At 40.7% G+C, this 27758-nt stretch overlaps 2 protein-coding genes across 3 annotated transcripts in view; both read right to left on the bottom strand.

Moving 5' to 3' along the window:
• The window catches only part of LOC308100912 (myoferlin-like), a 41541-nt gene extending 22810 nt beyond the window's left edge, over positions 1-18731 (bottom strand). Inside the window, exons 1-25 of one of the 2 annotated variants that reach the window (XM_080450093.1) lie at positions 18570-18731; positions 17982-18110; positions 16791-16853; positions 14223-14273; positions 14069-14099; positions 13830-13945; positions 13071-13197; positions 12876-12979; positions 12694-12762; positions 12447-12490; positions 12274-12356; positions 11692-11730; positions 9101-9225; positions 8713-8826; positions 8360-8537; positions 6361-6485; positions 5598-5707; positions 4629-4821; positions 3458-3613; positions 3230-3361; positions 2934-3097; positions 2089-2203; positions 1305-1407; positions 956-1095; positions 698-862 (exon numbers count right to left, since the gene is read on the bottom strand). In XM_080450093.1, the coding sequence (XP_080306219.1) occupies positions 698-862; positions 956-1095; positions 1305-1407; positions 2089-2203; positions 2934-3097; positions 3230-3361; positions 3458-3613; positions 4629-4821; positions 5598-5707; positions 6361-6485; positions 8360-8537; positions 8713-8826; positions 9101-9225; positions 11692-11730; positions 12274-12356; positions 12447-12490; positions 12694-12762; positions 12876-12979; positions 13071-13197; positions 13830-13945; positions 14069-14099; positions 14223-14273; positions 16791-16853; positions 17982-18110; positions 18570-18701 (2808 nt within the window). In that variant the 5' untranslated portion in view covers positions 18702-18731. The remainder of the gene's footprint in view (positions 1-697; positions 863-955; positions 1096-1304; positions 1408-2088; positions 2204-2933; positions 3098-3229; positions 3362-3457; positions 3614-4628; positions 4822-5597; positions 5708-6360; positions 6486-8359; positions 8538-8712; positions 8827-9100; positions 9226-11691; positions 11731-12273; positions 12357-12446; positions 12491-12693; positions 12763-12875; positions 12980-13070; positions 13198-13829; positions 13946-14068; positions 14100-14222; positions 14274-16790; positions 16854-17981; positions 18111-18569) is intronic. The other variant, XM_080450094.1, reaches the window with a different exon arrangement.
• Positions 18732-19920: 1189 nt separating this feature from the next.
• Positions 19921-27143, bottom strand: LOC308100670 (myoferlin-like; the record flags this gene model as incomplete). The annotated part of the gene is made up of 6 exons (XM_080449736.1): positions 26970-27143; positions 26271-26326; positions 25691-25782; positions 20758-20866; positions 20405-20507; positions 19921-19964 (listed from the first exon to the last, which is right to left on the bottom strand). The coding sequence occupies exons 1-6, from the start codon at positions 27055-27057 to the stop codon at positions 19921-19923; spliced, it is 492 nt and encodes a 163-aa protein (XP_080305862.1). The 5' UTR covers positions 27058-27143.
• Positions 27144-27758: the final 615 nt, after the last annotated feature.

Here is a 27758-nt window from a genome sequence, read left to right as displayed (position 1 = left end):
GTCATCTAATAACAAGGCGTTTGAAAGAAAACAGAACTTCAGTTCAGATCTGATCTCCAGCTGTTCAGGTCAACATAAATACCTTCACATAGTGGCCATTTTGCTCTACATCATGCATGGGCAACTGGCAGCCCGGAGGCCACATGCGGCCCCCACCTTCACTTAATGCAGCCCCCAGGTTAATATCAGAATACTGATATTTTATTGATTTCAGCTGTTACAATTGCAAGGTTTCAGCCTTGCTTTTGGGACCACAAGAAATGACCTCACCGAATGTTCACCTATTATGACATAGAAGCGACCTTGCCGAGTTTGAATCTTGTTGTTTTAAATTGTCGCTGTTTTAATTAAGCTGTCTTTATTATAGTTTTTATACTCTGTTCTTTGCTTGTTTTCACAATACATAACTTGTTTTATCCTGCTGTTCTTATTTCAATATTATTTACACTATTGTATTATGCCTTCTGTGATCTCGGCATCATTGAAAAGGAGGGCTCTGCCCTCAATGTTTTTCAGAGAAAATAAATAAAAAGGTTGAATGAATGGCATTCAGCACCACAGAAACAGGCAGACGTAAAAGTATAATCACAGGATATGGTTCAGACCTCAATCTCAATAGAACATTTCAGAATGCACTGGGGGCTGAGGCAGACCACATGAACAGTACTGCACACCACAAATACCAGCTAATACCAACCAGTGCCCCCTCCAGTCTGAAGATGGCAGAAGCTCCCATGCAGTCTGAAGGTGCCATCTTTCTACGCCAGCGCCGACGGCGGAACGTGTCAGACTTGCGCTCCTTCCTGTGGAACTTCCAGCCAATCAAAGAGGAGTACTCCCAGCCTTCGCCTGGATCCCGCCTCTGGAGAAGAAGGGAAATGGGAGAATGACAAAACTGTACTCAATGTCTACGCTCTGCCTATATGTCCCTTCCACTTCTCATCTTCCTCTTCACCTCGATAAGAGCTGTAGAGTCAGATGTCTTCTTCCTTGGTCTTATGAGTCTCTTCCTGCGATGGACATGGTACATCTTCTCTGCTGCCACCCAGGATTTGGGTTTATCATCCGGGGGAATGGTGACTCCGTACTCCCAGCCTGGTGGCAAGAAATACACATGGGGAACACTAAAGCTTTATCAATATCTTAGGTTTATCTTATGCTACATGTACATACTGCGCACATATGCAAAACATAAGAATATATTTATCTTAATGTGACACACTTAATAGGGTCATTATGCATATAAAATGATTATACAATATCAGATTCAGATAAGTTGTTGTTTCAGCTGTGTCCTATCATACCTCTCTCATCTACAGCTCTGTTGCTGTCAAAGCTCCACTCATCCTCCCAACTCCATCCTGGGGGACATTCAAACTCTCTTGGGCTCTGGGCCTTTTCTCCATTCTACACAATGCAAAAAAAGAAAAGAAAAAGTAATTAATATAAAAATACATGGGCATCTTGCGCGTTTGCACACAATATAAGCACTTACGTAATCTACTATGTAAATTATAAGTTGTCTGTCACGTGTGGGCAGGCGGGACGAGCCTAAGCCCAACATAAGCGCAAAAGGTGCGCTCAGTGGAGTGCAAGTCTCTGCCAGGCCAGGTGGCCTACCCAGGGCAGTGTAAGTCGTCCGTTGCAGCTGTCAGGGGGGAATAGCACACATGGATCAACTTTTCACATTTGTGGCACCCCTCTGTGGTCAGAAGTGAACACGCTTTAGGAGGTGTGCTCTGCAGAGGCCTCTCAACATGAAGACATCTTTTATTGGATGTTGGGTTCATGATACATGGCGTCTTGTTGTAAAAAAAAAGAGAAAAAGGCCTCTCCCAAACTAAACATAACCTCTGCCTCTGACCGTTCCAGCCTGGCTGAGATAATTAAATGAAATAAATGTCGTGTATTGACATAAGAATAATGAAAGAAACCACCTGCTTTGAGTACATACATGTACATGTAATAATGCAAGGGATCAGGTGACATAGAACAAAAGTTGGCTTTTGTCTATTTCTTTACAGAGAGATCATGGGAGGTGATGGCAGTGGTGTGTGCGTGTGCGTGTGCATAATGCAAAGATCTCACCACATCAGTGTAGGGCTCTGCTGCAGGCTTCCACTCCCCACCAGGGAAACGTGTCTCGTTCTCGAAAACCTCATCAGTGAACTCAGTGTGGCCGGCGTCAGCCTCTGTGAGCAGGCTGGATGGAGACACACACACACACACACACACACACAGGTTGTTGGAGCAGCGGTGTGTCTGTGTGTGTGTGTGTGTGTGCGTGTGTGACCAGGGTTGCCAGGTCTGCTTATTATAATTTCCCCGCAAGATTTCATTTGAAAATAGCCGATCTACAAGCTCACAACACGTCGCATCGCGACGCGTTGAGAGCTTGTAGATCTGCTATTTTCAAATAGCTGATGTATATGTTAAAGGGCTCATGTGGCCCATAGTCGCTTCTTTTAGGCTGGTTTTCCTAGACCTGGCTGCTTGTTTCTCTCACAGAATCTGGCAACGCCGTGTGTGACTCACAGGGCAGCTATGTGCTAAGTGGAGCGGAACAGCTCAGGAAGATGGGCTTTTACTGGGCTAAAGGGTATTTACATGGGCCGCAGTGGAAGAATGTAAACACGCGTCCAAAAAAAAGGAGGCTGTAGGCCAGGGAACCAGGGCTCGTTCACCCACTACTTGGGGAATGCCAAAATTCTTAATCATTTCCTCTGATTGTGCTTCTGATATGGTGGTGGCTGGGAAAAACAAAGTGATTGATGACCGATTAAGTTTCTGTATGTGAACACCGTGGCCCAGCATTCTATGCTGAATGACACACTGATAACAGGATGTATGGACTTGAAGCTCGAGAAGCCCTGAAGCACGTACAGCTGTGTGTATGTGTGTGTGTGTGTGTGTGTGTGTGTGTGTGTGCTTACCTTCTCTCAGGGTCAACAAACCATTCTTCCTCCCATTCCCATTCTCGCGGGGGCATGAAACGCTCCCGTTTCAGTTTCACCTTCCCAGTCAAGTCTGAGAACTTATGGCGGCCCACCAGACCCGTGGTTCCCCACTTCCCAATCACACAGGCCTGGTTCTCATACTAGAGAGAGAGACAGAGGAAGAGAGAAAGGGAGAGAGTGAGAGAACAAGCATGCTCGTGGATTGCTTTCAATAAAACGGATAAAACAATATATTACTTTGCAACTCAAAAACAACAGTGTTATATAGATACCATTTCAACAAAAACACTGAAGGCTCCCTCAGAGAAGCTGTTGAACTTCTTCTCATGGGCAGATAGACCCAGCCACATGTTGACACGAAGCTGGACAGGGATCTTCAAACCTTTGTTCTTGTCCATGGGGTACTTAACAAAGAACAAAAGTTTGTATTTTATTTTTTTAATCATTTAACAGTAAAAGAAGGTTTCAAAGGAGCTGTTGTTTCAGCCCTGGACCGGTACCTGCATGAAGATGGTCTGGGTCTTTCCACAGTACTTCCCACAGGCCTGCTCGTTGAAGGTGGAGTAGAGAATCCGGTTGGCCGGTACACGGGCGTACGCCACCCGTTTCTCTCCTCTCAACATCCATATGATAATATCTGGCATGCTATTCTGAGGCTGAAGGAGCGAGAGAGAGAGAGAGAGAGGGATACACATATGAATGTTAGGGAGGAGGCAAGCAGTCTACAAATGGGTCAGCCTGTGTGTGTGTGTGTGTGTGTGTGTGTGTGTGTGTGTGTGTGTGTGTGTGTGTGTGTGTGTGTGTGTGTGTGTGTGTGTGTGTGTGTGTGTGTGTGTGTGTGTGTGTGTGTCCTGCAAACTGCAGGACCGATCAGCGCCACATTTCTAGTAAGCCATAGTACTACACATTTTTCTTTCAAATGTTATGCATCTTTTCAAACATTTTTATTTTACAATAGTTATATTTTCTTTGTTACTAGCATCTCTAGGCCTGTCACAATTATTACATAATCATCTAATCGCAATTATTTTATATAATCGCAATTATTTTTGCATAATTGTCATAATCCCTGAGCCGCCACAGCTTAAAAGGTGCGCGGATAGGCCTTAGGTTAGATCACATATTTTAATAGCTTTTATTTTATTTTTATTTTTTAGATCTGACGTTCATAGTGACAGAACACTATGCAAAAAAAAAAAAAAAAAAAAAAACAAGTCTCGCTAGATGAGATTGAAATCTCGAGATTTTAATCTCGTCTAGCGAGACTTCTGTTTTTTTTTTTTTTTTCTACTGTACCATTCATCCTAAGATATCATAACGTCATAGAAAAGGTAAGAAAACTTTAGTCCAAAATTCTCCTTTAAAACATGTTATATATTTTCAAAACACGTAAAAAATAGAGGAAATATTTCCACAATTAATGTTTATTTTAAAGTATAAAGCAATTAAATATGTGTTATTTGTCATATCTGCCCTGTGCAACTTTTGTTTACGAAAGCTAAAAGACAGAAACACAATGAAATCGTTAATCGCAATTATTTGAGTGATAATTAATCGTCAACTTAAATTTGTAATCCTGACAGCCCTAAGCATCTCAGCATCATTGTTTCCCAATAGCTTGCTCGCTTGGCTCCGTACAGCATAGAGATATGGGATGGTTTCAATGCTGACCTCCTCTGCCAGTTGCTTCAGTCTGTCCAACCAGTCTTCGATGTCGCTGATAGTGGCTTTGACGTCAACCGCCTCCTCTTTCATGCGTCCGGCCATCTGCCTCATGTTGGCCGCCGCACAATCACGCAACTTCTTTATCTGCAGGTCCAGCGCAGTCAGGTTTTGGCAGCCCTCCATCTCCGGAAGTTGGAAACTATATCAGAGGCCGTTTGTTAATCAAAGTTAATTCGGGAATAACTCACTTTAAAACAAAGCACAGCTCCATCAAAGACAGTTACACAAGTTGTAGTCCTAGGCGTTCACTGTGATTTCCACTGACAAATTTGATTTCCATTTTGTTTAGTTTTTTTACCATAGGGTTTTTCATTTATGCAGAAAATAAGGCCTGTGGTTAACATACAGTAACTAACATAAGATTTCAGGTTTTGTTCTGACATGTTAATATCTCACATTATTCTCACTTTTATATCTCACACGTTACTGTAATATCTCAAATGTGAATTATGAAGCTGATGTGTACTTTGTTGTTACTGAGGCTATATACAGTTTACTGCAAGTGTGATTCAAAGAAAAGTGTTGATTTTGTGGAGATAATCTTGTGAGTTAATATCATAAAGCATTGTTTGCTACAGGGCTTATTTTCATAGAAAAGCTCACAACGAGCTTGTCGATATGCTATTTTCTGCGAAGGTTTTCCTCAGAATACGACTACGTGGGTATTTGTGGTTAATTTATCCAAAACCCAATGCAAAACATCTATTGGAAAAGTGTCGAGGTAATGTAACATCCTGGTTGGCTTATAAAACAAAATCATCATCCCTTTAACACTCTCTACAACCACTCAGTTTTATTTTCTTATAACTTCACACATTTAGTTTTAATTGTGACATACAGTAGCCTACGTGTACTGTACATACAGTACATGTGACACAGGCCTGATATAAGGCCATGAGCGCATGTCAGGCTTACCTGCTAAGATCCTCCAGCAAGTGGTTGATGAGTTTCAGCCAAATCTCTGCCAGACGGTTCTCAGGCATCTTAGCCAAGACGGCTGTTTTTAAAGAGGTGAGGTGGGACTCCTGGAAGAAAAAGACAGATGCACATGTATGCAGTGGTGGAAAGTAACTAAGTACATTTACTTAAGTACTGTACTTAAGTACAATTTTGAGGTATTTGTACTTTTGAATATTTCCAATTTCCTATACTTTTACTTCTACTCCACTACATCTCAGAGGCAAATATTGTACTTTTACTCCACTACAATTATTTGAAAACTTTAGTTACTAGTTACTTTGAAGATTTTGATTATTATTACAAAACATACAATAAACCACTTCAGCCCTATATACATTTCGGCCATTTGAAAATATCAGATCTACCAGCTCACAATGCGTCGCATCGCGACGCATTGTGAGCTGGTAGATCTGCTATTTTCAAAAGATTTTTAGACATTGAGAACTTGAAATGGGACATTCTACATAACGAGTACTTTTGGTACTTTAAGTGCATTTTGATGCCAATACCTTTGTACTTTTACTAAAGTATTCCGGACTTTTAATTGTATTTTTTAACTTTTTTAAAAACTTTTACTTGACTTTTACTTGAGTATTTCTATATTGCAGTATTGATACATTTACTTAAGTAAAACATGAGTACTTTTTCCACCACTGCATGTATGGAACAACAGCCACAGAACATGAACACTGACTCTACCATGGTGACTAGTTCTCACCAGTCTCTCTGCGATGAAGAGGAGGAGGTTGACTGAATCCAGACGGTGGCTGATGTCTTCCCAGAACGAGGTGAGGATCACAACAGGCTTAGTGTCAGCCCAGGGAAGGTAATAATACTGATTACCTGTTGGCCATAAATACAGCCAGTCATATCAAACACCAGCAGTAGAAATACTGTAACTGTAATACTGTCCAGCTTTCTTTCTGCAGTATGTCCAGACGGCTGCAACCAACGACTTGCATCAGGGCAACCACTCTATACTTTATATTACTTTCATACACTGACTGACAGTGTTGATTTCGTCAACTAAAACTATGACGAAAAATGTTCGTCGACTACCTTTTCTCACTGACGAAAACTAAATGAAAACAAAATAAAAACCAAGGTACGATGACTAAAACAAAGACTAAATATACTGACAATTTCATCAAGAAATAAAAACTAGACTAAAATGTTGGTGGGACTAGTGGAGAAGAGATCCAATAGAACTAAAAGACAAGTCATTTTATGTTTGGTTGTGCTCGGGTGCTGCGCTCTGAAAATAGCAGATCTAGCAGATCTACTATTTTCAGCATGCAACCAAGTGTAAAATCAGGCATTACGACGCCATCAAGGCACCGCCAAAATACATTTTAGTCGACTAAATCAACTGTAGATTTAGTCGACTATAATCTTATGATATTTAGTCGACTAAAACTAGACTAAAATTAAAACATTTCAGATGACTAAAATATGACTAAAACTACATCAAAATTTGCTGTCAAAATCAACACTGCTGACTGATCAGCTCTCACTACTTTATTATTTTTATAGCAATTTGGACAGACATTTACACTCCCATTTGTGTTCCCAATCTGGCCCCGTAAAAATATAGTTGACCCATGTGCCTTTTCATACACGCGCACGACACCAAAAACAATGTCATCACACTGACACAACGATGTATGGAGGGAGGGGCGTGCCTCCTGGCGGAGATTTGCACTCCACTGAGCCAGTCAGTGACTGAAATGATTGACATTTTTGTCTTTAATTTGTAACTGCCAAAACAACTGTCACGCAAATCCATCTTCTATCAGGAATCAGGTCCCAGAGGTAACATTTCCAGCAGAGATTCCCAGATTTCCCTTTCCCAGGCCACATGAGCTATTGCTGACTGGGGGATCCCGAGGTGTTCCAAGACCAGAGTGGATATAGCCTACTGTATAATTCCCCTATCTGGTCCGTGTTACGACCCCAAGTTGGTCTAGGGGAATATGGGGTGTCACATAATCTAAATGTAATTTATTTATTAATAAACTTAGTACAGATGGACAAACACACAAAACACACATTGAAAGGGAGAGTTCACCGAACACCGGTGCACCCACAACACGACACTTGAGTTAAACTCGATTGTGTAAAACACACAACATATAGACACTTCCCCCTTGAAGTATTACACTGACGGATGGCCCACTGGCCCTATCCATTCTCTTCCTAAGGCTTTAAACAGCCACACCCTGATGAGTTGACTGAACACTGGTGTGCTCAATCAGCTCTCTCACAGGGGGGGGGGGGGGGGGGGCAGTATGGCTACAGCCACAACAGTCCGCCCTGTGGTCCCTTTCCAGCTGGACATGCATGGAAAACTACCGAAGGGACGTGCCCTAGATGCCACCTCAACTGGCTTCTTTCCACATAAAAGGAGCAGCGAGCAGCGGCTCTACTCCGAGTCTCTCCCGGATGACTGAGCGTCTTGCCCCATCTCTTAGGAAGATGCCACCCACCCTCCTGAGAAAACTCATTTGGCCGCTTTCATCCGCAAACGTATTATTTTGGTCAATATAAGTGAACCCACATTTCATGACCATAGGTGAGAGTAGGAACTAAGATTGACGGTAGATTGAGAGCTTTGCCTTCTGGCTCAGATCTCTTTTCGTCACAACAGTGCCAACAATTTTTGATATACTTTTACGATATAAGGTTTACACTTGGCTTGTTTGTGCTCATGTTCTTACCGTCAAACACAGCGAAGCTGTACTGGGTGGTGGATGCCAGGGGCTTGCAGGTGGAGTCCAATTTGTTGCCATAGTTACCGATGCTGACCTCAAACTGGATTGGTTCACCTGGCTCCTGGAGCATGCAGGCACTGTGGAACACGGCACACAGGGAGTACTTCCTCCTCCGCTGGTATTTCTGCTCTCCAGGAAGAGGGTCATGGTGTCAGCAGATCAATGAATCAATGGTGTAGTAGTAATGTATACATGTAAACCACAACAACTCTACACAGCAGCTTGTCTATGAGACATTGAGTGAGAGAGAGGCGACTCATTTATATTATCATAAGGTCTAGTTGGTCTATTCTCTGTACCTGAGCCACCAGGATGTCGTCGCTGGAGATATCATCCACATTCTTCTCAGGCTTTCCTTCCAGCTGAGTGGATAATTCAATGAGGACCCTCCCCCTATAGGCCACCCCTTCACCCTGGAAAAAGCACAATAGAAATCAAACAAATACTGCTTCATTTTGGAGAAAAGACAGTAATGACACACCAATTATATTGGTGGAGACAAAATTGAGAAGCTATTTGGAGACTTGTTTGCTGTTAGCCTAGAGGGGTTCATGTTCAAATGCGTGTGTCCAATCTGTAATTAAATCCTAAATGTGACGCAAGCTTATATGCATTGGATTAATGTGTAGAGTGGAGATCGAACAATGGTGTCTGTGATAGCATTAACTTGACAGTGTGTGGACTTACCTTGCCCATGTTGAGCTCGTCATATGGATCAGGGAGGCCAGTGAATTCTCTGGTACTCCCATAGAGGTTAACATAACATGGCCCAAAGGCTGGGAGAAAACCAACCTCAGACTCGGCTGTGCTGACTGGAACACAAAGTAAGTTACACTTATAAGATGCATTTTATTACAGGTTTAATTCATAAGTATACAGTAGATCAGGGATGTCAAACATACGGCCCGCGGGCCGGATCAGGCCCGCTAACTAGTTTAATCCGGCCCGCGAGATGATTTTGCAAATCAAAAAAAAAAAAAAAAAAAAAAAAAAAACTTTTTTTTTTTGCCAAAAATGTTTTAATTGTTTTTTGGCCAAGTCTACACCTGCAACCACACGTAACTTCCACTTTGCTCTTCTTCTTCCTCGTCTTTGTATTGATATTGTTTGTGTTGGAGCGCCTCAGTGCGGCTGCAGAGTTCATGTGCAACCTCTTCCAGAGAGAGATAGAGACACTAGAAACTCTGCTGGAGACACAAAACAAACTGTGTAGACTTGGCCCTTTGAAATAAAATGTATTTTGGCAAAAAAAAAAAAAAAAAAAAATCTTAGCGGTTATCGATTAATTAATCGGTAAGGCCTAACGGTAAACGGTTAATAAAATGTCTCCATTTGGCCATCCCTATTTGTGAAGTTTACATTTTCAGAATGTGCTTGTACTAACTAAGACTAAGTAAAGTAAACAAAGAAAACTATCTGAAGTTGTTGTTATTGTTATTATTAGTTATTATGCCATGATTTTACCGGTCCGGTACCGGTCCGGTTCCGGCCCTCTGGCCCTCTGGCCCTCTGGCCCTCCTCCATGTGGCCCCTGAGCTAAAATGAGTTTGCCATCCCTGCAGTAGATGGTACAGTAGATAAGCAGGAATAATATGGCTGCAGCATGTTCCTTCATTCTGACCCTCCATCCCTCGTTACGTTCAGACCAGCCCACTCAATCAACATTACTGGGAACACACTGCAATATCCTGAGTATTAGGTTAATTGTTTAATGTAAAAATGTTACACTCTCAAGAGTGATATCAACCCACAGCTTTTACTGTGTGTGTGTGTGTGTGTGTGTGTGTGTGTGTGTGTGTGTGTGTGTGTGTGTGTGTGTGTGTGTGTGTGTGTGTGCGTGTGTGTGTGTGTGTGTGTGTGTGTGTGTGTGTGTGTTAGGGCATTCACAACTAATGATTTGTGTGAGTCGACTGTTTTGACCAATTAGTAGTCGACTAGTCGACTAGTCGAAATTAAAATTAAAAAAAATAATAAAAAAGAATTAATTTTTTTTTTTTTTTTTTTTTTTTTTTTTAGGGGGGGCATTGTTTTAATGCCATCCTACTACTATATTACTATTATTATTATCAGGGTCCCCACACATTTTTAGCAATGAATTTCCAAAACTTTTCCAAAACCTTTCCAGAATATTTAGCCCAATTTCCAGGCCTATATAACAATCATTCAGCGCAATAATGTGTCTCTTACTCCTATGTAGAATGCCCAAAGATAGGCAGTGTAGCAAAAATAAAGCATAGAATAGTACAATTTCATTCAAAATGTCGTGCAAAATTAGGGCATAGCTCACTGGAAGACTCATTATGGCATCCGTATGACTTATTTTATTTAAATAATATATGCCATCACACAGCCCGTTCGGCGAAAAAATACTTATGTTACATATTTCGTGTAATGTTATACATGTTTATGAAAATGTTTTGTATTAACAAAATCAATAGCCAAAAACAATGCATAGCCAAATATTTTTCCAGAACCCTTGATAAATTCCAGGACCTTTGATCAATTCCCAAACTTTTCCAGTACTGGATTTTTTTTTTTTCAATTTCAAAATATTTCCAGGAATTTCATGACCGTGGGGACCCTGTATTATCCTCCTGCCCTTCTTTTTATGGCGTTTTAAGGGAAGCGCTTCTGGCACAGCAGCACAGCACCACAGCAGCGTCTCCAAGGATCCCCATTGCCCAATAATAGGCTTTTATTGGGCATACTTTTGACCCCCTTTTGATAAAAAATAAAGTCAGGAGGATAATAATAATAGTAAGACGGGCCATTTTTTTTTTTTTTTTTTTTCCAACTATTCGACTAGTACCAACAGAGTTGAGTGTGTGTGTGTGTGTGTGTGTGTGTGTGTGTGTGTGTGTGTGGGGGGGTGGGTGTGTGTGTGTGTGTGTGTGTGTGTGTGTGTGTGTGTGTGTGTGTGTGTGTGTGTGTGTGTGTGTGTGTGTGTGTGTGTGTAAAGAGTCTGTTTACAATTTGGACATCTGTTTGCCCGTTAAGCCAATTCTGGCCAATGTAATCAGTAATCAGATGTAATCAAAACACAGTAGAATTCAGAGTCCATTTTTACACTTTCAGTGTTAATTAACACTAAGGATTCTGTGGTGTATTGGAGCTTTGGAAGACTAGAGGATGTGGATGGACAGACAGACAGACAGACAGACATGACAGGAGACAGGTAGCTGTTCTTTAGCTGTGTGTAGTTAGTAGCTGAATGTATGCCTGTTTCAAACATGGCTTTAAAACAATGGCTGCATGCAAACATGCAAATCATCTCTTACGTTCAGTGGACAATGCACTTTCACTTTCAGCAGGCGTGTCTGTTTCAAACATAAAAAGGCACATACAAAATGAGTTTGAAAGGTTAATTACATAAGATGTGATATGCTACATAAAGTATTGCAAATCAAATAACAGTGATTTGATAATAATCCAGCAGAAAGGATCCTCACTATGGCCACCCAAGAAACTGGACGGAAAACCCACTGGAATGCCCTCCCTGAATCCTTAACCACACCAAACCCATGCCTGAACGTAACCATAATAACGACAACAGTTCACTGCGCATTCCACTCCCAGCGGGGTCACTTACCATGTATTTCAATAGTGGTGTTGGATCTGATCATCACATACAATTACTATAACTATATTATGTCTGATATAGTCTATATCATGATGTAATATGGGACTTCTGTCCTTTCTAACTTTACTAAATGTCATGAATTAAACTGTCCTTTCTAGTCGGCCATCTAGGCAAGGCAAGTGTATCTGTATAGAACATTTCAACAACAAGGCAATGTACTTCACATAAATCGTTAAGCAAGCATCTAGTGATGATAAACAAACAAACATTCTGTTATTACCTTCAACCTCACCCCCAGACGATGCTATCTGGTTCAGATTCAAAAAGGTGGTACCGATGGTGTCATTCTTGGTCACGCGATCCCTGAAAGGAGTGAACTGGTATGGTAAACTGGTTTGTCACTGGTTTGTTACCTGTGATGCCATCCACTGTATGAAGGTTTCTGGAGCTTACCAGTCATAAACTGTCAGCTTGATACGCTCACACATCGAGGGGAACTGCACAACACAAAGGAGGAAGAGTTAAGGTTAATTTATACTCCATCACATGACAGTGTTTCTTGCCTAAAATAACTGATGTTCAGGTAGCAACACCGCTGCACTATGAAGTATACTTTAGGCTTTAAATGTTGTTTTAAGTTGCAATGTTGCTCAATACCAAATGAAATTGAACAGTATATCATAATATTCATCTTTCATACCTTGACCTGGAGGTTGATTAATTGGTTCCACTCTGGATTTGCGTTCTTCTCTATAATCTTGGTGCAGAGCTAAAACAAATTCAAACCAACATCTTGAATCTGTAACATTCTCTGGCGTGAGAGAACACGTTAACATATAAGCAGGGTTAGTTTGTACAGTACTTGAACATGCTGTAAAATACCTTTTTCCCAGCAAAGCCGATTTCCAAGAAGGGATCCACCAAGTTTTTCTTGTCTCCTTCGCCTCCGAAAACATGTTTGACTGTCTGGATAAAGGCATCATCCACTGCAATACAAGATATTGTTATTTTCACTGAGAAGCTTGATATTTTACTGAAAGAGACTTTCGGGTGTGTGATCAAATCAGAAATAGTTACTTTGGGGCATATCTTCAGCGCGGTAGACTTTGAGGTTCAGAGTGACCCATCGTAATGTGACACCGGCCGGTACCAGCAGGTTACTCTCTATGTCATCCTGTTCATCATTACTGTCCCTCCTCTCACTCTGCATGGACAAGAAGACACTCAATGACACAATGTTTAACACTAGGGGAAAATGGGGCATTAAAGACATCACATATAAAAAAAATTTAAAGTGTACTTTTGTTAGGGAAATATTTATATGCCAATATGTCATTTCATGTAGCCTTCCATCTATTCTACATTCTACAGCTACTTAGGAATTGGAAGGTTCCCGGTTCGATCCCCGGCTCCCCCCTCGTTAGTGTTGCAGTGTCCTTGAGCAAGACACTTACAGGGGAGTACCACTCATTTTCAACATTGAACTATGTCTTTAATACACCTTAGAGCTGTTGTGTAGAAATAAGAAAAAAGTCCCCCCCCCCTTGACATGTTGCCTAGAACTGGATAATTTATTGAGATCAATCAATTATCCAGTTCTAGGCAGTTCAGTGGTATTCCCCTTTAAACCCAACTGCCCCCGATGAGCAATTTGGTGCCTTGCATGGTTTCCTCCTTCTGTGAACGGGTGAATGTAATGCTCATTTTAAAGCTCTTTGGATAAATGGCGCTATATAAATGCACCATTTACCATTTACACACACACCAGGCCAATGGGTTTTCTTATCTGTACTCAACAGAGACAAGACGACAGTGAGTGTGAGGTGACATTCGTACCTGTGGTTCGTCTCCAGTTCCAACAATCATCACGCTGACCTTCAGGTAACCTCTGGCTGCTGTGCTGGAGTCATCGGGATCACTCAGGAGAAGCCATCTCCTCATTACAGCATGAGCTGCAAATGACACAGCACAGTCACACTCACCGTGCACACAAGGAATTCACACAAGACTGGCACACAAGACTGAGAGAAACACTCATCCAATACTGAGTGAGCTTTCTATGAGAAAAGACTAACCAGGCTCGTCGTAGATGAAGCCAACATCCACCTAGATAAACAAAGAGAGAATGTCAAGTTAGTGGAACAAATCTTCATTCTGTTGGACTGAAAAGAGAACACTGCACTGAGTTAGATCATAAATAAGCATTTGAAAGTCGTTCTCATACTTCACCTTGAACTCCCCCATTAGACTGTCTGATCTGAGTGAGTAGGAGTCATAGACCTGCATGAGAGAAACCAGAGACAATGCTGTCAACAATACATCACAAGACCACCGCAAACTCTAGAATCATTTTAAAAAGTAAATTCCAGAGACATATCTTTAAAGACATGACATTTCACATTAACCCATTAAGACCTGAAGCCGATTCTACACATGTCTTCTAAATCCCAACAGTTTTCTGAAAAACCTATGTTTCTATATCAGTGGTTCTCAAACTTTTTCATGTCAAGGACCCCCAAAATTATATGTATTTGGTCACCGACCCCCATCTCAAAATATTTTGTTCCAGGGACCCCCAGAAGCAATGATTTGAGTTAAAAAATGTTCGCTTTAAAAGAATATATATTCAAAGATTTGCGCACATTTTCACGATTTCTCAAAAATAGCAGATCTACAAGCTCGTAATCAAATCAAAAAGTGACACAGATGCGTTCCAGGTAGGGTTGGCAACTTTCAGAAATGGAAAAATGGGACACATGCACGCGCGTGCATGCGTCGCCAGTGCGCGTGAAAATTTCCGGCGCCAGTGCGCGTGAACATTTTCGGGTTTGGGGCGGATTTTGATACATTTTTTTCATTTTTTTGTTACTTTATTTCGGTTTTAGGGTTAGGATTAGGGTTAGGTTAGGGTTACGTTATCTAATTCTTTTGGGGGAGCCAGCCCCTAGGGTTCGAAATTTATTTTGGGGGTCAAACCCCCCAAAACCCCCTAAATGCATAGAAAACTATGCATACCTATAACACAATCAGTGATGTTGCTAGGTTTTCAATGTAATGGGTCCTGGGACCCAAGGGTGGTCTTTTAGATGGGTCCCAGGGACATTTTATGAGTCCCACAAAAATTCACACCCTACGTGGTGCAGTGCTTGGACCCAGTTCGGCGCCCCCCCGGGACGGTTTTGTCAACGGGGGGCAATAGAATACATTTAATCACAGAACCTTTTTATCATTATTATTTTATTTTGTATCATTTATGAATGTAGAATTTATTTTTACTATTTATTGTGTAGCAATAAAAGACTGAAAACACTGGCTTACAGTGGAATTATTGGCAACTAAAGAAATAGGAATTCAAGAAATAATGAAGACAAATACTGACAATGCCTATTAACATTGGCTTGCAGTTATTGCACATAGCCAAAATGCAATAATAATTATTAGGCTTGTCATTGAGAAAGGAAAATAAAGTTGTATTTTTGAGGAGAACCTTTTAAGTCACTTTAAGTTTAGCATGAGGGAGAGGGTCTCCCTCTTCAGGGAATTTCTTGATATCTCTACTAGGCTACAGAAAACATTCAGTTGGCTATTAAACATACACAAGACACAGATGATAGACAACCGGTTACTTACAGCTGCCATTAATTAGTGCTTTTGATTGCCTTTGTGGTCAAATCAGGGTCAAATGCATAGGCTGAACGAGCCATCGTTAACCTGCTAATGTTACACAGCTGATTGGCAACATGCGTTAAACGCATCCATCACATCACTCTGATCTCCATTCTCCAAGCAAGTTGGAGAACACTCTAAAATCGTGGATTTTACTTTGGCTGGTCAATTTAAGATGACAATAGCAACAAAGGTTATAGTAGTAGACCTGTATGTATGATGATTTTTTTACACGTTTGAGACCAGGTCTCAACCAGCTCCTCATGCCGTCTCACTCTCTCTCTCTCTCTCTCTCTCTCTCTGTGTGTAACTTGGCGTCGCCAGTCTTTCCACCTCTGTGTGTAGCGTAGCCTAACAGTGTGTGTGTGTGTGTGTGTGTGTGTGTGTGTGTGTGTGTGTGTGTGTGTGTGGGGGGGCGGGCTGTGCTGCTGCGCTGCTGCTGCTGCGACTGTGTAACCTCGCATCACCAGTCTTTCCACCTCGGAGGAAAACGACGTGTGCGAGAGTCTCCACACAACGGTGTCTAACCGAGTTATACTTCTCCAGTACAAAGGTGTCTAACCGAGGGTTATACTTCTCCAAACAACGGTGTCTAACCGAGAGAGTCCATGCAGATCACAGCAACTAATTTTACCGCAAATTATTTTTTTATTTGTCTCTGTTGTTGGTGACAACTCTAGTGCGTCCCATGGACGCCACGACGGTGTCATGAATGCGTCCTTTCGCAATATTGTGCGTCAGCGACGCAGGACGCAGGCCTATGAGCATCTCTGCACAATACAAACACAATGGTCTTACACCTGCATTAGGCTACTACATCACATTGTACATCAGGCATGTTCAAATCGGATACAGGATAGGTGGGCACTAGGGACATCTGGGCACCTCGATGTACAATTGGCTATTTTGTCCAAAATGTTAAAAAATTTAATATTTGAAAAATGGTATTAAGTAATGTAAAGTATACATGATGTGAACATGCACTGCACTGCCTCTTTTGCCTCAAATACGGGGCATCCCGGCTAATACGGGACGGTTGGCAACCCTAGTTCCAGGTCTTAATGGGTTAACAATGACTTACTCAGATAGAGATGGAGTGCTGAACAATTTGCAAGAATCATCTGTACTCACCCGAAAAATTATGTACTCCTCAAACAGCTCTGAGGGGAGCATGTTCACATTGTAGAAGAATATCTGAGGAACCAAGATGTATACATAAGAAACACCTTTCTATATTTCTGCGTATTTCTCTTAGAGTAAAAATGCTGTAGTTGTCATTATGTCATCAAACATCACAGGACTTACAACATATTAAGGTTAGATGCTTATATGCTTTGGTATGGACTGCGATAGGAGAAGATGCAGACGAGAGGAATTAGATACAAGCGAACGAAGGGAGATCAACTGCAGTAGTAAAGACAGAAGGTGAAAGGAAGTAAAACTGTAACAAGCTGCAACAATATGTGATAAGTGAAAATCTGACTTAACACTTCCTAATGAAAATCTGAGCGCAAGCTACATGAAACGGCACGTTTCAAAACACTGTATGTAGTAAACGGAGATTCCCCAGCTCTCAACACAGAACGCAACAGGAAGTTTATGTCAGATTTCCACATGTCCTCCTCACAATACAAAGATAGGATTCTGATGAAAACTCAGAGTTAGAGTTAGAATTTCACTTTAACATAAGCCTCTCTTTGAGAGAAGTGCATTTTGTGAGCGTGGTGTTACAGTAAGGTAACTGACTCGCAGTGGTGTAAAGTAACTAAGTACATTTACTCAAGTACTGTACTTAAGTAAATGTTTGAGGTATTTTTACTTAATTGGAGTACTTCCAATTTTCAATAATTTTACTTCTACTCCACTACATCTCAAAGGTAAATATTGTACTTTTACTCCACTATAATTATTTGGAAACTTTAGTTACTAGTTATTTTGTAGATTTGGATTATTATTACAAAACATGCATTAACCACTTCAGCGGTATATACATTTCGGCTGCAAGCTCACAATGCGTCGCGAGATTGTAGATCTGCAATGTTCAAAAGATTTGTATGCATTTTATACATTTGAAAACTTTTAATTCTGAATAATGAGTACTTTTACTTTTGGTACTTTACCATGTTTTGATGGCAATACTTTTGTACTTTTACTGAAGTAAATTTTTAATTCCGGACTTTTACTTGTAAATAATATAACTACATGGCAATATTGATACTTTTATTTAAGTTTTCATTAAAAAAAATGTAGTACTTTCACCACCACTGCTGACTCGTTACCTCATCAAAGAATGGTGTTACAGTAAGATAACCGACTCGTTACCTCATCAAAGAATGGATTATTCCCTCTTCTAACTCTGGTCCTGTGGGTCTGTCCACATACGTTCACCTTGACCACCGGCTTGATGTTGTTGCCAGGCAGCTGTCGACTCTCAATAACTCGAACACGAATCTGGACAAACGGCACAGTCGTCCTGTTACAGTTCCTCTTGGTCACCAGCAAACATCACCATCATTTGCCTGTGTTTACCTGGACCCTAATTCCACTAATATTCTGAATGACAGCCCAATCAGAAGACAAATGCCTCATGTAAACAGCTCGATTGGAATCTCTGATCGGAATGATTTCAAGAATAAACGTGACTGTATAAAATATAGGGATCTAGTCTATTGCAATGCAAAACTAGACTTTTGAAGTATTGTGAGACAATAGGCATATGCTGTACATATCAAATCAGTGTGTGTGTGCGTGTGTGTGTGTGTGTGTGTGTGTGTGTGTGTGTGTGTGTGTGTGTGTGTGTGTGTGTGTGTGTGCCTACTTCTCCAGAAAACCACCACACAATTGGTCCTCTTATCTACACTTGAGGTTTTTGCATTTTTTCAAAAACCAACCATGTGTCGGGTACAATACCTGGAAATCTTGTTTGTTGACCAGGGCTCTCTGACTTTTACGGCTGAGACGGATGGCTTTTTGACTGGAGTGTCCAGTCTGGCCTGGTGGGGGGGCAGCTCCCGAAATGCCCACCTGAGCCCCCCCTCCCATATCCTCATCCCCCTCTGCTCCCTCCTCACCCCCACCTGAGATGCAAAACCACACAAACATAATGTATATTAACCCATTAAGGCCTGAGGTTCCGATTCTACAAGATGTCTTCTAAATCCTAATAGTTTTCTGAAAAACCTATGTTTCTTTATCAGTGGTTCTGAAACTTTTTCATGTCAAGGACCCCCAAAATGATATGTATTTGGCCAACGACCCCCATCTGAAAATATGTTGTTCCAGGGACCCCCAGAAGCAAAGATTTGAGTTACAAATCTGGAAATAATTACATACAGTGCATCCTTATAAGGACAAGCAAGATATGTTTCAGAAAGTGTGGGGTTGTTTTATGCAATATATAAAAAATTATGATGTGTCACATTTAATGGAAGAACCTGGAGAGGAGTAGTGCTGTTCTTGTTATTGTTTGTGGTCCTTTTATTGTTAGCATTTTGTGTGATTGTCATGTATTTTTTACGTGCCGGCAAGTGCATATTGTTTTGTTTTTGTACTGTAAAAAGAAATGGTAACACTATATGCGTACCATAATGCCTCATAAACATACTTATAATACATAATAATCTGCTTATAACACTGTATAATTATAGTTATAAGAGCTCATACATATTCATAATTCTATATAATAATAATCAAAACACGTTATAAAGCATTCTATAATGACTGATAAGGTCATGTATAAATGCATTGTGATATGCATATAACACTGTATAATTACAGTTTAAGCACTCATAAGTACTCATAATGCAAGCATAATACATTACAAACCAGTTTCTATGTTAATTCTCATAGTTGTAAGACATTATAATCATGTTATAATTCCTTATAATCACCATTAAAATGCATTGTAATCACTGTTAAAATGCATTATACTGTCATTATAAGTCGCCATAAGTGGTCATTTGTTGCTTTAAAACATTATAGACACAATTATAATAGTTGACCGTATAAGTCATTATAGAATGCTTTATAACGTGTTATGATTATTTTTATAAAGCATTATGAGCATTCTTATAACTATAATTATACAGTGTTTTAATACAGATTATAATACATTATAAGTATGTTTATAATGCGTCATAAACATGGGATGCATATCTATAAATATATTGTTGAAAAAACAAGTTGTTGTGTATTGTGTCCATGACAACTAACTGAAGCGCACAGAAGATCTTGTGGCCACAGGATATAAGATGAGGTCATCTCATGACCACAAGATCCTCATCTTCGTGGACAAGAGACTGGATCCTGTTTTGTGGACAGGGCATAACTGAACCATGTCACCTGCCCTCCCTGTTCAATAGACATTTAGACACTAGACATTCTGACACTTGAGGTATTATCTGCTTAACAATAACGTGGACCGCTTCAATGTATGCTAGCTGATTATAATGTAATTAAATTCAATTTAGAATGGACTAATCTATGTGCTCATTGGTTAGTTGTGAAGTCTTCCTGTGGAAGCTCATTCGCTGCCATGGCTATACGCAATTCTCAGCATAATTTGCATCCATCGTTTCCATATCAGCCTTATTTACTGTTCATGAGCGAGCACACACTGGACAAATCTTTTCAACTGGACTCTGTATCTGACCATCTGGCAACATCTAAAAGCCATCAAAAGTCATTTATATAATTATGTAGATAAGTATCATTAACATGATACTTGTGTTTCCTGAATGACTCACCAACATCCCCTTGTCCCCCCATAATATAGCCATCAGGTTGGTCATTTAAGTTGGGAGTGCTGTTGGCAGGTGGTTCATACCCAATCAGCAAATTAATGGTTGCCTGTAAAAAAAATAAAAAATAAGATGATTATCAATGGAATCTAAATGTTTGGATTGAAGATGTAATGTGCAAATGTTTTATAATAATAATAATACATCAAATGTATGTAGCGCTTTTCTCTGTACCCAAAGTTGCTTGCTTAAAACAACTTTATTAAGAGAAAACTAGTTAAAAGGCAAAAAACTAAGCAGAGAAGAAAAGAAAAGAAAAAAGAAGATGGCATCAATCTGGAGTATTTATTACTAATTACCCCAAAGGCCTGTTGTTTCTCATTGACCAAGGGCACATTCCTGGATGGGAGAGACTTTGTTTGACCACTGGCCAAGTCCCTCAGAAAAACTTTAGCTGAGCCAATGAACCTGAAAATCAATCAGATAATAATCATTATTAAAGCGATATTTTACTGATTATTATCAGTACAGGCACGATCACACATACTCAACTCTCCACACAAGTTCTACTTATACACACACCCTTACCTAACAGATTTATTCTTGGCTGAGCTAGTGACACTTTGAGATTTTTTTTATCTGATCTGTTCTTCTAATGTGTGTGTTTTTTAACTTGTGATGTTGCTTGATTTTGTCACAATTGTATTATGATATTTATTGTATTGTTTATTGCATCATCCTGACTTCTAATGTCTGATCTAGTACTATACCTGACAGTGGGTGAACATTTTTATACTGCACCTGCCTTAAAACTCCCTGCGATTGGTCATTGTAGCATCGTTGATGCTACCGGCCACCTTTGAGGCTTGGTACCTCCGACACAGGGACACAGTCAAGTAGATGTTTCAAAAGTTTTTATTGTAGAGAGTGGCAAGATGGTACAAGCCAGAGCACATGTAATTTCTGTCCATGACAGAGGCTCTCTCTCAAGTTAGTGAGGGGATAGCCTCGGAAACCCAGGCTTTTTTTTTTGTTACAAAAGAAAAAAAGCCTGGGGGAGCCATGCAGGAACGATGGTCTTGGACCTTGTTATCTCCTAACCAATCAGAGTGCAGAGGGGCGTCTCTCTAAATTTGGTGACGTCAGCGTGCTCCGTGCACAGGCCGAGGGGGGGAGGGGAGGGGAGGCGGGGACATAGATTGTTGAAGCAATAGGAAGCCACGCACAAATCCGGGCGGCTGTGTTTGGGTCCGCCCTTCAAGACCATGGATTGAGCTCGTAGCCTCAGGCTAGTGAGGGGATGACTCATGACTGAACTGAACAGGTGTGCAGTCACACCCAGCTCAGAGCCCAATTAGTTTGGACTCAGGCCAGGTGTGACTGCTTAAATGAGCCATCACCCACACCACAGTCACTTTTATGCCTGAAATATTGTTGTTTTTATCTTTTTATGTCCTAATAAATAAAACCTTTTCTATTTTAATGACTTATTTTAGGTACTGTATGCGTTGCATCTTCGACTTTGACCCAACTTGGCAGCCAATTGAGCCAAACACAATGGTAGCCATTTGAGCCAAGCACAATACCGCAAATCAAACAAACTTCACTCTAGTCTAGGAAATCAGCATTGCCCACAAACAAAAAATAGTCATATCTGACACCTCGGAATGCGTTGGCTACACTACACCGCCTCTGACGCAGTTGCGTGACCGTACCCTAAGTCAAGTGTCATTGCACTGTTGACAGTTGGTGAACATTTTTGCAAACTGTATTCTTGCTCTCCCACATGCAGATAATGTTGCCCTTAGTGAGATGAATGGTGGCAGTTGTTGTGGTTACCCTCTCCTCTTTCAGTAATTCATGAACCTGTGGTAAGACACGCGTGGTTCCTCTTTGTTTTGAAATTTGTTTGCTCATTCGGGTGTGGATGGGTATTTCTGGCCTCTGACAGCTTACACTTCCCAGTTTCACTTCTCCACATATTATTGGGTCAACAACACTTATCGTTGCTGTAGGGTAGTAACCCTGAGTAGCTCTTTCACCCCTAGGCTAGTAATTTGTTAAGCAGTGTAACTGTAATTGTCAATAAGTTGACACCGGTGACATGCTGTGTCATGTCAGACTGCAAGGCATGACACATATCGTTGCTCTTGGGCAGAAACCTAGGATTCAAAATATTCCCAAGCATTGTCTTCATATTCATAATTAACAATGGGACCATAACAATTTCAGGTTAGTTTGGGTCTAGGGTGGGAGGGATTTCAGTAAAGGTTTGGTATGATAGTGGTGAGCTGTATGATGAATTCTCTCCAACTCCCCACAACAGAGAGACATCTAAATAACCTGCAATCTGTAGCTATAGATAGCAAGTTACTACAGTAGGTGTGCACTTTGTGAACCAAGCACCAGTGATGTGCCAACGTGCTAACGTGGCATGTGGTGAGCTGGGACTGGCGTAGCTGTGATCGGTCTACTTTTGTGAGGACAGAGATAGAGGGAGACAAACAGAGATACAGGGAGACAAAAAAACAGAGATACAGGGAGACAAACAAACAGAGATACAGGGGAAAAAAACCTGTTCTAGACAGCTGGCTCCTTCTGCGCCACGCCATAATAACTCCAAAAATTCCAAAGCATTATAATTAATGATGAGGAGGACAAAACAATTTCCGTTTAGTTTGGGTCCAGCATTGGAGGGATTCCAGTAAGAGTTTAGTATGATAGTGGAGAGCTGCATGAAGAATTCCCTCCAGCTCCCACACAACAGAGATACAGTATATTATCTAAATAAGCTGTCACAATATAGCTTTGCATTGTTTAGTCTGGCAATAGAGGCAGACTATACAGTACTGTATCATTGTAGAGCTATTTGGAAGGAGCATTGTGAAAGGAATAAGTGTCAGAATTGCTTTGATAATTAGAACCAGTGGGTTCCACTGGCAAGCCTGTAAAGTGACTAAAAGCCAGAAGAAAAAAAGCAGAAGGATGGAAACAATGAGTGTGAGCCACAGGCATGCTGGCCGTTACTTGCCCTTATGAGAGGTGGACACTACAGACACGAGAAAGACTGGGTGCACTGGAAGGGATGCACATAGAAACTCAACATGTACACTACACTCATATACTCACAGACAGTGACACTCTATTAGTTCTCTCAAAAATAAGTAAGACACACACACACACACACACACACACACACACACACACACACACACACACACACACACACACACACACACACACACACACACACACACACACACACACACACACACACACACACACAAACTGTACACAAAACACAAGAAAGAGACCACTGATAAAAAAGGGTTGACATCTGTGTTTACACCAAGTATGAGTGGTCACATTCCTGATGAGGCAACCCCTCATCCCCTGGTTCAAATCTGCTGCCGAGCCAATCAAATTAAGTTATGGGAAACTGCACCGGGTATGCCACCTTCTGGAAACCCGGGACTAATTATGCACAGACCCTATTCATTATCTTAATAGCATTGCAGACTTAAAAGATTTTAAAAAGGAAAAAAAGCCATGGTCAAAAAAGTTAAAAGTTAAAAGTTAAAATGTCTAGATTCAACCATAACCCTTTATTAGATCATATCTAAATATTTGTGATATAGTACTGCAGTCGAACAACATGTTTTGCTCCATCATGTCTGAAAAACAGGCCAGCCTTTTAAACACAGTGGTGATCATAATAATAACACATGGTGCCCCATGGGCACATGGCTACCGTTACCTGTTTAGACCTGTGAAGCAGGACTAGCTCAAACACTTTACAATAATAGGATATTAAGTGCATTTACATGTAAATCCTCAAACAAACCAAATCAGAGCCCACAAAGCCAACCTCTTAAAGCCAGTTGAGCCACTTCAGACAGACTGTATGCTTGCTGGCATCACAGATTAGAGTTCAGGTTTTCTGTGTAATAATTCCTCTTGTTTCAAACTGGGCATGAGAGAGAGAGAGTAGTTCACCTTGTTGATTTATACGTCACAGACGAGAAATCACAACCTAACCACATGAGCCCCAGCGTCGCTATTCTGGGCATGTCATTATAGGCAAACATTTGGCTAGAATAGCAGATCTACAAGCTCACAACACGTCACAACGTGCTAGCTTGGCTAGAGAGGTGTACAGGGAGAAAGGAGGGGGGCCAAGCATGGACCCCTGGGGGACCCTCGGTCAACTATGTGTGTAGTGTTTGCAGTACTACTGAATCATACTCCTCCTGATCTGAAAGTGGATACCGTACATATACAAGACGATGTATATGTTGCTCTTTTTCCAACCAAAACCACTAAGCTGCCAACTAGTCATCACCATCTATCTGCCAATGACAAGCCAGCGCAAGCTTTCTCGCTCTGCTCTCCCTCCCTCTCCCCATGCGTTGCTAGGTTACGCTAGGCAGTGACCATGGAAGAATGACTAGCGTTAGCCTAGCGCTGGCAGCCCTCCGCCTGCATTACATGCAATCACTGAGGTGACTCAGAGGAATTGCCATACATTTACAAGAAGCTGTTTCTATTCTCCTTTCTCAGCTAAGAAACCCAACTAAACTGTTTCTGTTTACAATAGAAATGTCCAGATATTCAAGTGCATTGATAGATTTGGAGATTCTGGTGTTCATGTCTTTTTAAATAATGCTACACACCTACAAGGTTAGACAAAAGGGAAAACTTTCACTGAGGGAGTTGAAGCTCCTCCTCTAACTCAGCATGCCTGAACATGGTGGCAGGGAGGTTCTGTGGTTTGGTTTGGTTTCTGTGTCGTCATTATATTGTGATATACTCTGTAGTCTGTATGTACCAATAGCAAACTCTAGATCTCAGTAGTGCCACTGTTGTTTTCTACAACACATTTGAGTTAAACTGCATTCACAATCGAATTTGGCCAACTGTGCAAGACATGATTACAAACAAGTCATTTAAAAAGTAGTCGTGATCACAATGCTCTCAAGGGGTGAACCATGAGTGATTCAACTTTCTCTCTGTTATTACCTGTATTATCATGACTTAACACTTAACACCTACTGTACCCACCTACACTGTCATCACAGTCCGTTTGGAGGAGACGTTACAACGTTACATACCTAATGTTCTTGGTTTGTGTGTGTGTGTGTGTGTGTGTGTGTGTGTGTGTGTGTGTGTGTGTGTGTGTGTGTGTGTGTGTGTGTGTGTGTGTGTGTGTGTGTGTGTGTGTGTGTGTGTGTGTGTGTGTGCGCGTGCGTGTGAGAGAGGGGAAGGACATCATTTATTTTTGGTCACACTTACTTGTCTTTTCCAATGGTTTCATAATCTTTCACAATCACATCTATGAATGAGGAAGAATCCAAAGGAAAACCTTTCAAGTCAAATTCCAGAACCTACAGTCACAAGAAAAGAAAAACAGAAGTTGTTGATTTGTGAATAAAATAGCATCTTCTCTAATAACTGCTAACTTAAGCCATTTAACATTTTAGTGTTGGCTATTCAAAAATAGCAGATCTACAAGCGTGTCACTTAGTGCCGCACTGCGAGCTTGTAGTCTACATGTGCTATTTTTGAACTTTTTGGAAAATAAATTAAGTGTTTGAAAAATGTTGAATAATTTTGATTTCTTTAACACAAATCTTCTCTTCTGGGGGTCCCTGGGACAAAACATTTTCAGTTGGGGGTCCGCGTCCAAATATATATCAATTTGGGGGTCCAGTTGGCACGAAAACGTTTGAGAACTTCTGTTTTAGAAGGCATTTGTAGAATCGGCCTCAGTTCTTAATTGGTTAACCCAGTTAATCATTTGAAAGCAAACAACTATGCACACTTTATTCCAACCATCACTATTTTACGTTGCCATCAACTATTCCCCACTTACTTCATTCCACACAGGATTTAATTCATTGTCGATTGCTTTCGTTTTCTTCTTTTCACCTGTAAGCAAAATGGAATTTGCATTATTAATCTTTCAGCCTTAATGGAGTCTTAATGGAGGGAGGAATCCATAATATATGTTAGAATTCAGACAGTGTCTATTATTTCTATGACTAGTTCAGTTTATATGTGTGAAATGAACAAATGTCTCCCAAGACATAAGATTGGAGAACACTCTTTTGTATGATGTATTTATAAATAAATACATTCTGACATAGCCTACTGTAGCCAGAAAGATAGCAGTGGAAAATAAAGTTATTAAATAGTCTCAGTCCCTGGCTGAGGAAAGGAAGAGGGTCATTCAAAGCCTTATAAGGATGCATTCTTCAAGTGTGTGAGTAACAAAGCTGAGGTTTCTCTAAAAAGCCATGATGTAATGTTACTACAATGTCACAAAAAGTAAAGCGTAGGTTTTAGATTTTCAAGTGTGAATGCAAATCATTTCACAGATATAAAAAGCATAGGCTGTCATACAGAACTAAAGTACAAGAGAGATGTCTGTTTACATCTAGAAAGGGTACCAAGGGGTACCTATGAGCTTAATTGTAGATCTGCTATTTTTGAAAAATCGTAGCTAAAGACATATCATTTTGGGGGTCCTCGACATGAACCACTGATCTAGAGTAGACACACGATGTCTCACCTTTAAACACAACTGCAGCAATAGGATCAGGCTCTCCAAGCCTCTTCTTGGGGATGCCCTGGGCAGACTCCACCACCACACGCAGCATAGTCACTACGTTTTGGTCAGATTCTTAGAATCGCACCATAATCCTCCAAAGAAAAACAACTGCGCTGCAGGAGGCATGAAGCCATGTGAAACCTGAACAAGATGATATGAGAGAGAGAGAGAGAGAGAGAGAGAGAGAGAGAGAGAGAGAGAGAGAGAGAGAGAGAGAGACACACACACACTGATGAATAGACCTTCGAGCCACGACCACATCATATCTCTTGAACAATATCGCCACCGTGTGTTTATTATAAGAATCTGACGAAGTTGTTTGCAAGTCGACAAGTCTACAGATATAAAACAAACAAACACTCAGTGGTGGAAGAAGTACTCACATTTGTAGGCCCTACTTAAAGTACGAAAAAAGTTGAAAGTACTCATTATGCAGAATGTCCCACAAGTATAATCTTAATAGCAGATCTAAGCTCACAATGCGTCAAATGCCCGAAATATATATAGGGCTGAAGTGGTTATAGCCTATATATTTTTTTGCAATAATAATCAAAATCTACAAAGTATCTAATAACTCAAGTTTTCAAGTAATTTTAGTGGAGTAAAAGTACAATATTTGCGTCTGAGACGTAGTGGAGTAAAAGTAAAAGTAGCCTACTGAAAATTGGAAATACTCCTCCACGTAGAGAAATACCTCAAAATTGTACAGTACTTGAGTAAATGTAGTTACTCCACACCACTGAAAACACT

Source organism: Gymnoscopelus braueri (genome assembly GCF_963280865.1).
Source record: "Gymnoscopelus braueri genome assembly, chromosome: 14".
Classification (NCBI taxonomy): domain Eukaryota; kingdom Metazoa; phylum Chordata; class Actinopteri; order Myctophiformes; family Myctophidae; genus Gymnoscopelus; species Gymnoscopelus braueri.
This window is presented reverse-complemented; position numbering and strand designations above follow the sequence as displayed.